The sequence below is a fragment of the Balaenoptera musculus genome, chromosome 2 (assembly GCF_009873245.2).
Source record: "Balaenoptera musculus isolate JJ_BM4_2016_0621 chromosome 2, mBalMus1.pri.v3, whole genome shotgun sequence".
Lineage (NCBI taxonomy): Eukaryota > Metazoa > Chordata > Mammalia > Artiodactyla > Balaenopteridae > Balaenoptera > Balaenoptera musculus.
Genome location: NC_045786.1, coordinates 165,594,039 through 165,606,726, shown reverse-complemented (window position 1 = coordinate 165,606,726; position 12,688 = coordinate 165,594,039). Strand labels below are relative to the sequence as shown.

The 12,688-nt window shown below is 35.7% G+C and overlaps 1 protein-coding gene across 3 annotated transcripts in view; it reads right to left on the bottom strand.

Moving 5' to 3' along the window:
• PPP4R4 (protein phosphatase 4 regulatory subunit 4) overlaps positions 1–12,688 on the bottom strand; it is a 112,976-nt gene that overhangs the window by 67,943 nt on the left and 32,345 nt on the right. For all 3 annotated transcript variants that reach the window (XM_036843158.1, XM_036843157.1, XM_036843159.1), the window contains exon 3: positions 9,507–9,609. In XM_036843158.1, coding sequence (XP_036699053.1) covers positions 9,507–9,609 — 103 coding nt within the window. The remainder of the gene's footprint in view (positions 1–9,506; positions 9,610–12,688) is intronic.

Genomic DNA, 12,688 nt, shown 5'->3' with positions numbered 1-12,688 from the left:
ATTGCTAATGTGTAGAAATACAATTTATTCGTACATTTATCTTGTATCCTGCAACCTTTCCATACTCAGTAGTTCTAAATATTTTTCTTTTGTAGATTGCTACATAGATGATAATGTCATCTGACAGAAAAACGCAGCCTCATTTCTTTCTCTGAAATGTGGATACCTTTCACTTCTTTCTGTTGCCTTTCTGCACTGGTTACAATACCTAGCACAGTGTTGAACAAATGCAGTAAGGAGTGTACACTCTTGGCTTGTTCCTGATACTAGGGGAAAACATTCAGTCTTTCACCTTTAAGTATGATGTTACCTGCAGGTTTTTCACAGAGGAAGTTCCTATCTATTCCTAGTGTGCTGAAGTTTGGGGTTTTTTCTCCAGGAATGATGTTGGGTTTTGTCAAATGTTTTTCCTAAATCTACTGAGATGATCAGATGGTGGCATTTTGTTTTTTGTTTTGTTTTAGTTTGTTGATATGATGACTTATATTGATTAGATTTTGAATTTTAAACCAACCCTAAGTTACTGTGATAAACCCTGATTGGTCATGATGTATTAGCCCTTTTATATTGCTGAATTTGATCTGCTGTTTTTCAAAAGATGTTTGCATCTAAGTTCATAAGGGATACACATCTATAGTTTTTTTGTAATGTCTATGTCTTATTTGGGTATCAGGATAATGCTGGCCTCCTAGAATCGTTTGTGAAGTTCTTACTTTATCCTCTATTTTCTGGAAGAATCTGTGTAGAACTGTTATTATTTCATTTACATTTACCCTAATTTTTACCACTTCTGGAGCTCTGCATTTCTTCATGTAAATCCAATTTCCATCTGGTATTATATTACGTCTGCCTTAAAGAACCTCCCTCACCATTTCTTGTAGTGTAAGTCTAGTACAATGAATTCTTTTGATTTGTTTGTCTAAAAACAAAATAGTTTCTTGCCTCCATCCTTGAAAGATATTTTCACTGGGTACAGATTTCTTGCTGACCTTTTTTGCTGTTGTTGTTGCTTTTGCTTGCAGTACTTTTAATACAACATTCCACTGCTCCCTAGCCTGCATATTTTCCGACCATAAGGCTGCTTAATTCTCACATTTGTTCCTCTATATTTAACGTTTCTTTTGTCTCTGGCTGTTCCCAAGGCTGTCTCTTATTTTTCATTTTCAGCAGTTTGATCATGATGTGCCTAGGAGGACGGTGTGTGTGTATTTACCTTGCTTGGGGTCCTCCGAGCTTCTTGGGTCTTTGGCTTGTTGTCATTAATTAATCTCAAAAAAGTCTTGGCCATTATTTCTTCAAATAGTTCTTCTCTCTTCTCTCATTCTGAGACTTTGATTGCACGTGTATTATACCACTTTATACTGTCTCAAAGCCACTGAATGCTCTCTTGTATTTTTTCATTCTTTTTTACCTTTGTGTTTCAGTTTAGATAACTTCTACCTTCAAGTTCACTGATTCTTTCCCCAGTTGGCCCTGTTGGAGAAACGCTTCATCTCTGATATCCTTTTTTTATTTCTAGGATTTTCATTTGATTCTTTTATAGTGCCCAACCCGCTGCTGAAATTCCCTGTATGTCCGTGCATGTCACTGTGAGGAAGTGGGCAGTGCTGTGTCCCCTGTTCCCCAGCAGCAATCATCACCACACCTACATCACCAGAGGAGGTCCTCTCCAGTCTCCTACCCCGGCCAAGGCAAGCAGGCCTGGGGAAAAGAGCTCACAAGTGAGTGCAAAGTTCCCTTGTGTCTGCAGCTCTGAGTTATTCCAAACTGACATGCGAGCCCACAGATCAATCTTTAAAAACTTGTCGAAAATTTAGCTGATTTTTTCTAACAATTCTTTGGGAGTGGCCACGTCTTCCTCTTACACTCTTGTCAAAAGTCAGTGTCTCTGTGTCCCATCTTTCCTCAGAGAGCTCTTCTGAATACAGTTCACTTGATTGCTTTGTGACCACTTCTGACGGGCTCAAGAAAAGTTACGATGATGTGAATTTTGTGAACAAGCCATTGTTGTTAGAATGGGAGTGATGTTTTCTTGCACACATCTATATCCTAAGTAGAAGTGGAACTGATTGTTTTGCTTCTGAGCCCTGAATATTCCTTACTCTCTTATAAGCTTAACCATACATTTAAAAGAATGCTTATTGTACTTTATCTAGAGTTTCTAGGTGTTCTGATTTGGGAACATTTTCTAGGCTATCCGCTTCACCACACTGCCAAAAGGCTAGCTAATCCATACAGTTTTAAATCAAACATTTCAGACCTTTATTCCAGTGGAGTATGTGAATATCTTCTTTGTTTTAGAGTCTTGCAAGGATTGTAAATTAAAATATCCATAAATTATCCTTTGTATCATCCAAATGCCTAAAGTCAGAAACAATATTCAAATATTTCTGTGATAATGGTGGCCCCGTTATCACAGAAATAAAAGATTTTCTAATTAAGAAATTCAGAAGTTCCAGCTCATTTTTATCGTAAGCAGGATAAAAATAACACATGATTGAATGACTAAGAAGCACATGTGAGAACACTGGTCTCCACTAGAATTTAGCTTACTGAAAGGGAATATTTTTAGATCTATTAAGAATATTAGCTTATGTAACTTTTTATAAATGCCCAGAAAAAACTATATTTGCAGCCAGTGTTTCCACTGAATTTACTATTATTGTCTAATAATTAATGATGTTACTCTATTTTGTCCTTAAACACAAATGGATATACATAAAAAGATATAACACAGACATTATTTTCAAAATGCATTGTGATCAATGTATTTTTATTTTTGAGCTGTAAACCATAGAAGAAAGAGTCATTTTATCCCATCTGTCCATGCTCTCTAATTCTTTTGCTTAATACTACTTCTTTTTTTCTTAGTGAACTGGAAGAATAAGTTACACAATTTTATGCTTCTTATCCCACAAAAACTCCTCATAAGGTCAATTCTGACCCTGATGATTTTTCTCCATCAATCTGACATTATAGGAATAACTTCACTTTCTTCTTCACCTTACTTCACATCAGAGTGGCCTTCAATGCTAAGCCTGTCAGTAGAGTCCTACTCTACTGCGGGCTTTTTATGACCTGTAGGGAATATGGAACATCATGTTCTGGAACATCATGTTCTGCTTATTATGTATAACTGTGTTGCCTTTACAAAATCCTTGTGCTTTTTTCAGAACTTAACTTTTAACTTATCTCAGAAAACATCACCTAGAGTGAGGAAGACAGGTACTTTTATTTTTTGAACTGCAAACCAAAGGAAAAAGCAATTTGTATCATCTGTTTGTGCTCTTTAATTCTTTTAGTTAAGACTATTTCTTTTTTTCTTGGTGCACTGTAAGAATAAATTATATAATTGTATGCTTCAACAAAATATCATAGTCAAACGCTGAATTTTTTAAGCCTAGATTTTCTTAACTGTCAAATGAGAATAAATACGTGGTGTGGAGTTGTTATAAGAGGTTTAAAAGGATGTGTCTAAAGCACTGAGCACAGGGCCTGGCCCACAGGAAGGGTTCCTCACATTATTATTATTGGTTATCCACATATCTGTGCCACTTGAAATAGGCCTTAAAAAGTAAGTAAAGTTAAGCTTTTAGTAACAAATGTATTTATTTACATAGTAAAGGCTATCTATAAAAATTTAAAAATAAACTTTTAAAAATCTACCTCTATTCAGTAGATACAAAATGCTCAAATAATCACATTGGGAAAAACTTATAATATAATAAAAGTAGAACTAATGAATCTTTTCAGAATCAAAAGATTCGTAGACATCTACTGATCTCAAATGATTAAGTTTCATATTGATGAATTATGTCTCTTTTATCCTTTCCCTATTATATATCTTTCTCCCACTCCTCCCCCAAAAAAGGTCTCTCTAGAAACGTAAGTCAGCATTATATCACTCCACTGACATCCTGTTTTTACTTCTCATCCAAAAATGCCATTAGTGGATCAAGTGTCACTGGTCTTTCAGGTAGACACTTATTGTCTCAGAATATCAAGCTCAATCAATGCTCATTTTAAAATTATTTTTGAGTGCCTATTTTTGCCAAGCACTCTTCTAGATTCTGGGGATACAGTGATAAATCAGACCGACAAGCCTTCTGCCCTTATGGAAGAAAGAGGAAAGAAGGGTAGGTGATGAGGTCAGAAAGCTAGTCAGGGTCATTTTAGGGCATGGTAAGGAGTTTTACTCTATCTGAAATGGGAAGTTACTTGTATTACTTTCCTGTGGTTGGTATAATAAATTAGCACCAACTGAGTGGCTTAGAACAACAGAAATGTATTCTCTCACAGTTCTGGAGGCCATCAGTCCTAAATCAGTATCACTCAGCCAAAATCAAAGGTTGGCAAGGACACACTCCCTCCAGAGGCACTAGATAGAATCAGTTACTTGCCTCTTCCAACTTCTGGTAGTTGCTGGCATTCCTTGGCTGGTGGCCTCATCACTGCAATCTCTGCCTCTTTCTTCACACTGCCTTCTCCTCCACGTCTGGGTCAAATCTCCCTGGGCTCTCCTCTTATAGGGATACATCTGATGGCATTTAGGGCCCACCCAGATAATCCAGGCTAATCTCCCTGTCTCAAGATCCTTAACCACATCTACAAAACCTCTTTTTCTAAATAAGGTAACATTTACAGGTTCCAGGGATTAGGACCTGATATCTTTGGGAGGCCACTGTTCTGCCTACCACACCACTTTAGTAGTTTTCATTCAAGAAGAAAAGATATGACTGATCTCTCTGAAAGATCTTTAGGAGATCTCACTGAAGAAAAAAATTAACTATGTGAGATGATGGAGGTATTAATTAATTTGATTGGGGTAAGCATTTCACGATGTATACGTATATTAAATCATCACACTGTACACTTTAAATGTATACAATTTTATTCATCAAAGTAATGTGTAAATTGATCCTAAATAAATAAATAAATGAACAATCTCTCTGGCTGAATGGGCTCCAGGGAGCAAAGGGGAAGCAACAGGTCCAGTAAGGAGGCCTCTTGCAATAACCACACGAGAGATGACTCAGGCTGAGGAACTAAACTTATATATTACATATTTGTTGCAGTCACGATGAGCTAATGAAGAGGTTGTATAGCAGTTTAGAGAGAGGGCCCAGGAGTCAGACTCCCTATTCAAACCTAATTATACCACTTGCTAGCACCGTGACTTTGGGCAAGTTACTCACCTAAGTTGCTTCTTCCTCGATCAAGTGACCCTTACAGAACTGCCATGAGCATTCAAAGAGATAAAAATGTGTAAAATGTTTGACAGAGTACAGTGCCTGACACATCGTAAGACCTCAATAAATGACCTACAGTTATTTTTATCTCTTCCTGACATTGCACATTTTCTAATAGACAATTTTACACCTTATTTGGTTCCCAAAATAAGTGAAAAAACAATAACAGGGTTCAATAACTCAACAGGTAGAGACTTTTTTTTTGCACTTCATTTATAAAGGAGTCACTGATATTACATGGTTAATTATATCATTACTATTTTACATTTTATAAAGGACCACAGTATTTTAGAAATTTATCCTGACAAAACAAATTCTTTCATTTCTAGACAACCAGAAGTTCAAGTCAAATCTAACATCCAATATTAATGCAACTTAATATATTGTGGAAAGAATTCAAACTTAATCAATAAAGACCACAGAAAAAACCTGTTTTCTTTTTCAAAAGATACCCTAGGATTAAATCATATAAAATAGATATAACTACTACAGTTGTTCCTTGAACAATGTGGTTTAGGGGCGTCAACCCTCCACACAGTGGGAAATCCACATATAACTTTACGGTTGGCCCTCCCTCCGTATCCCAGATTCCGTAACCACAGATTCAACCAACTTCTGATCGTGTAGTACAATGGTACATATGTATTGAAAAAGTCCAAGCACAAATGGGCCCAAGCAGTTCAAACCCGTGCTGTTCAAGGGTCAACTGTATATTCAGAAGTGTCTCATATCTAGAATTAGATAGAGAATTTAAATTGGAGGTCAAAATATTTCCTTTCTGGATTCTTATTTAAATTAACCTTGAGATGAGTGATCTAACTGCACTATCCTTCATCATCCACTTTGGATATAACTTAGAAAGTAAACTGAAGAAATACTGTGGGTTAGCTCAGTTCTAATCCTGCCTCTGTTTCTGCCACTTTATTTTTAACCTTAAATTCCTTCATCTCTAAAACAGTGAAAATAGCAACCTATTTTTTAAACCATTTTTCAGTTAATTCATTATTGTAAAGATAAAATGCAAATGCAAAGAAAACAACAGAAACAAAAAACAAAATCAAAAACATTTTGTTTGGTGAATTTTTATAATATATAAGCCCAGAAATATCTCCATCACTTTATCTGATGTTCTTTAAGGTAAAGATAAGGTACAGCAGGAGTTCTAAAAGCTGCTAATACTACTGTTATAAATGTGAAAAGAACCTGGGCAATGATTAACTTCTTACATAAAATAATTATTATTCATGTCTTTAAATTCTCTAAAAATAAATCATTCACTGAAGATTAGCATTAGAGCGTATTCAAACTATTTTTCCCCATCGATTTAATAAATTATCAACCAAGACACTCAAAAACCAGCAGAACCATACGGAAGCTCAAGCCAGAAATAATCTGGAAGTCATCCCTCGCTTTCCACATCTGATCTATTATGTAGTTCATTCTCTCCCAATAAGTGCATCTTGGATATATCCACCAGTCTCTATTGTCCCAATTAGCCGCCCTCGTGCTGCAGCTTCCCAACTCCCGCTCCAATCCACCCTCCACACGATTAGCAAATGATCATTGTAGCCTGTCCGTGGGATAAGTCACCGCCCTGCTTAAAGTCTTCAGTGGCTCTCCACTGTCCTAAGAAAGAGCAACACTTGCATATGCTCCGTCACTGTCCTCTCTTCAATTCACAACCCACCCCCACCCACTGGACTCCAACCACGCTTACCTCTTGCAGTTCCACCAAACTCTTCCTGCTCTCTCTGCCTGGACCACTCATTCTTGACTCCTCAAATGGCTGTTTCCTCCTATCCCTTCAGTTTTCAGTTCCTCAAAGATGTGTCCTTGACCTCCCAAAGCACAGTCAGTATCCTCCCACTCTCCCAGCTCCCCCAATGCCCCCCTCACTTTATCCTGTTCTTTACACTCACTCACTTGTTTAATGTCTGTTTCCCCCTCTGGAAACGTCCTTGCTGGTAAGTTCTCTGTTTTGTTCACCTCTGTTTTCTCAGTGCTTAGAACAGTGCCTGGCACACGGGAGGTACTCAGTAAATTTTTATGAATGAATGAGAAGGCCGTTATTACTAAATGCTCATTTTGAGACACAAGATTGCTTTTTTTATAAAATTAGCTAAGAAATTATGGCCATGGCAAGAGTGAATAAAGTGGCTATGTGCAATTTTTGTCATACTTCTATCACTTGGAAGTAACCACTCACAGAAGCAAGGCTGAATTAAAGAAGGTGTTGTGAGTACCAACAAGTCTTAACAATATCTGAATACTATGATTTTAAATGATTTGCTCATAGGTTTTAGAATTTGATGTGGGGTTGCTTAAATGTTTAGCTGCCTACATTTTATATTAAACCCTCTATAAAAGTCATTATTATTGCCCCATAAAGAAGTCTTTCCCATTTGCTTAATTCTTCAGCATTTTTACATAAATCAGAATCACACAATTAAATACTCTCCTATGCTTGTTCTTTAATTGTTTTCCATAGTCTTTATGTCTTCCTGATATAGAATCTAATCTGGGGCTGTTTTCTACCTTTTTTAGTACAGGGCAAAATAAGTCCTAAATAAATGGCTGCTACGAAGACTGTCTTAGTAAATATTCATTAGTATACATTTTCTTTACATCCCTTTCTTCAGTTAATCTTCTGTATTATGAATTAAACTTAATAACTTTAAAAGCTTAATAAAATCTTACCCTCTGTAACTCAGTTATATAGTTTCTGCAGAGACATTTGATTCTTTGTACAAATATGCTCTATATGTGAGTGTATAATATTCTTTATACATTCCCATGAAATTAAGATTTCTCAGGAGTTATTATTTAGTTAACTTTATTGTGAACGCATTAGCAAAGGATTTTTTTCAAAATAATTTAGAGACTTCCTAAAGCTCACTACTGTCTATCCTTCATCTTTTACTCTTGCTTTATGAAACTTTTAACTTGCAGTATGCGGCCTGTGGCCTGGATTTAGCCTGCTCAACACAGAGTGTACACCATGCTCAATATTTTTAGCTTTAAATTTAATTTGCTTATGTACAATAACTCCTTAGTTAAGAGGACCTAACCACCTGTTCCCTTCTACTACTGTTTAACTGGTACTCCCAGGTGACATGCTAACAAGCTTAGGTCAGTTAATATCACTTCAGTTGAATGTGAAATTAAACCTAGACTGTGTAGACATAATTCCATTGAAATTATGGAATGATTTGGGAAAAACAGACATGAAAAAGCTTCATTCATTTTTGAATCACACGTGATACTAAAATAAACATCTTCTCAATTCACCACTGTAATCAGTAAAAAAAAAAAAAAAATCCATATTGCCTGCATAGAAATGTGAACATCTTATAAAAATAACATGGTATATCCCTGATCTACATCACTGGAAACATGCCATATATGCCTAAAAATAAAACCAAAGGACACACTAATAATTACAGTATTTTAAACACATATAAATTAATTTAAAAATTATAAAAAAGTTAAACCAAACAGAAAGCCAAAGCAAAGTCTACAAAACTCACTATTAGCAAACAGAATCCCCGTTAGTAGGTAACCTCCCTGACCCCATTAGTAGTGTAAGCTCCCTGAAGACACAAAGACATCATCTGTCCTGTTCATTCAAGTTCTCATAAAGAACAGCACTTTGCATATGGTACAAATAAATAATAAATAGCATGTATTAAATATTTAATATTATATATTAATAATGAATAAATATTAAACAGTCAGAGAAAAGAAAGTTCTAGTAGATCAAATATTTTGTTTACAGCAGGAAAACTAATTCTGAAGGAATTTAGGAAGTAATTAAATATAAAACTAAAACTGCAATGGCCACAATTCAATCTTTAGCAGGCACCACGGTGATTATTAGGACTATCAGTTAAACTATATTATCAATGTTCTAGAAACACTATTAATATATATTTAAGTCAACAGAATACCAAATAAGATAGCTATGATTTTATAAGACTAAGATTTTTTTTGAGCCACTGAAAACATTATAATGTCTCTACTGAGAAAATGATTAACGAAAGAAATCTTTATAGTTTAAGATCTAGATTTCTCCATTTCCATCAGCTAATTTCCTTAAATATTTTCAACGTAATTCAAAATGTTTATCATAATACTTCCTCCACTCAAGGATAAGGTACAGAAGATGAGCCATCAAAAGCTCTGAAAATTTCTCCTGACAATGACAACGTACTACTGGGAAAAAATGGTGAATTCAAATCTTATTTCACAGCAACTTACTCTGACTTTTGGCAAGATTCTCCGAAGTGTCTCAGTAGGGTTCTGTCGCATCAGAAATGGAAGATTCGCAATCACGCTTGTTCCTTGGATATCTTGACCAGCACTTACAAAGAAAACACAAATTTAAAATTTGTAACTATAAATTTGTAATTATAATTTACATTATAAAAAGCAGGGATTAACTTGAAAACAACTGCTTTTTAATAACGAACACTCAGACTTCTGACAGTTTTAAACTTTAAACACATCATCTAGATATACAAATAAAGCCAGAACTGAAATTTCTGGCTTTAAGTCAATCTTATAACAAATGCATGAAGATATTAATTATGCTTATGCTAAAACAAGGTTCTCTATCCACACACACGTCTTGTTGAAGTCTAAAAATTTTGAGACCATTATTAGTTACTTTAAAATTCTACCTTATTTTTTCCTGTGACCTGCCAGTTTGCTATACTTTATAAAAATATAAATGATAAATTTCATTATGGTAAAATATTAATAATCATAACAACAGCAGGGACAGCAACAAAATCTACAGCAGAATCATACAACTTTCTTCTAGGACAATGAAACTACCTATTGCACTAGATTGACTCACCAGAAACTTAACGATATATTCTATATTCTTAAAAGTCAGTAGGGTGTATTTATATGGTACCTTTTTACCATAACGTTCATTAGGTCACTAAGGCTTTACCAAAATAATCTGTGATACTCTAGTGGCCTAAATACCTCAGAAAAAGTACTCCGATTCTTCCAAGAAACCACTTCCATGCAAAAAAATTATTTGTTTTTAAAACATAAGCTAACCAACATAAGTTGTGCAAGTACTTGAAATATATATATATAAAAGATGCTAGTAAATGTGGCACCACCTCAGAGGGAAATTCCACCTATCGTTAACTGATACCAATTTAAATGTTAATTACTGATGCCGTAATGTTTATTTATCTTAACTAAAATTATTTTTACTTAACTCTTCAAATGGAATTATTTATTATATGTATATAAGACCTTAACATGGTTTTCTAAAGAGTTTTTAAAGTATTATATTTATTTGCTTCAGAGTTTTATAAGTTCTGTTAATAAGCAGCATATTCTGATTAAATGAAGCTGCACTGCTGTGACAAAGGCTTTTTCCCTGCTGCAGTATGGTAGGCTGTGAAATACAGGTCAGCACAATCATTCCACTATTCTCATTACTCTCTAAGTGAATACTTTAAAAGACAAAATCAAGAAGGAAAAGAGAAGGGAGGGAAACAGGAGACCCATGCCAAGGTGAGGAGAAGATCAAAAGAGGGAAATTAAAACTGCATATAAGATACTACTTGTAGTGGATTGAATGGTGGTCCCCCCCATAAAATATGTCCACACCCTAATCCTGGAAACTGTGAATGTTATCTTAATTTGAAAAAGGATCTTAAAGAGAAATGCAAATCAAAACTAGAATGAGGTATCACCTCACACTGTTAGAATGGACATCATCAGAAAATCTACAAACAGTAAATGCTGGAGAGGGTGTGGAGAAAAGGGAACCCTCTTGCACTGTTGGTGGGAATGTAAAGTGATACAGCCACTATGGAGAACAGTATGCAGGTTCCTTAAAAAACTAAAAATAGAACTACCATATGACCCAGCAATTCCACCACTGGGCATATACCCTGAGAAAACCATAATTCAAAGAGTCATGTACCACAATGTTCACTGCAGCTCTATTTACAATAGCCAGGACATGGAAGCAACCTAAGTGTCCATCAACAGATGAATGGATAAAGAAGATGTGGCACATATATACAATGGAATATTACTCAGCCATGAAAAGAAATGAAATTGAGTTATTTATAGTGAGGTGGATGGACCTAGAGTCTGTCATACAGAGTGAAGTAAGTCAGAAAGAGAAAAAGAAATACCATATGCTAACACATATATATGGAATCTAAAGAAAAATAAATGGTTATGAAGAACCTAGGGGCAGGACAGGAATAAAAACGCAGATGTAGAGAATGGACTTGAGGACACGGGGAGGGGGAAGGGTAAGCTGAGACAAAGTGAGAGACTGGCATGGACTTAATATACTACCAAATGTAAAATAGATAGCTACTGGGAAGCAGCCGCATAGCACAGGGAGATCAGCTCGGTGCTTTGTGACCACCTAGAGGGGTGGGATAGGGAGGGTGGGAGGGAGACACAAGAGGGAGGAGATATGGGGATATATGTATATGTATAGCTGATTCACTTTGTTATACAGCAGAAACTAACACACCATTGTAAAGCAATCATACTCCAATAAAGATGTTAAAAAAAAAAAATGGGCAGAAGACCTAAATAGACATTTCTCTAAAAAAGACATACAGATGGCCAAGAGGCACATGAAAAGATGCTCAACATCACTAATTATTAGACAAATGCAAATCAAAACTACAATGAGGTATCAGCTCACACCAGTTAGAACGGGCATCATCAGAAAATCTACAAACAACAAATGCTGGAGAGAGTGTGGAGAAAAGGGAACCCTCTTGCACTGTTGGTGGGAATGTAAATTGATACAGCCACTATGGAGAACAGTATGGAGGTTCCTTAAAAAACTAAAAATAGAACTACCATATGACCCAGCAATCCCACTACTGGGCATATACCCTGAGAAAACCATAATTCAAAAAGACACATGCCCCCATTGTTCATTGCAGCACTATTTACAATAGCCAGGACATGGAAGCAACCTAAATGCCCATCAACAGAGGAATGGATAAAGAAGATGTGGTACATATATACAATGGAATATTATTCAGCCATAAGAAGGAATGAAATTGGGTCCTTTGTAGAGACGTGGATGGACCTAGACTGTCACACAGAGTGAAGTAAGTCAGAAAGAGGAAAACAAATACCATATATTAACGCATGTATGTGGAATCTAGAAAAATGGTACAGGTGAACCGGTTTGCAAGGCAGAAACAGACACAGATGTAGAGAACAAACGTATGGACACCAAGGGCAGAAAGGGGGGGGGGGGTGGTGGGATGAATTGGGAGATTGGGATTGACATATATACACTAATATGTATAAAATAAATAAGTAATGAGAACCTGCTGTATAGCACAGGGAACTCCACTTCACTGTACAGTAGAAACTAACACAATAGTGTAAAACAACTATACCCCAATAAAAAATTAATTAATTAA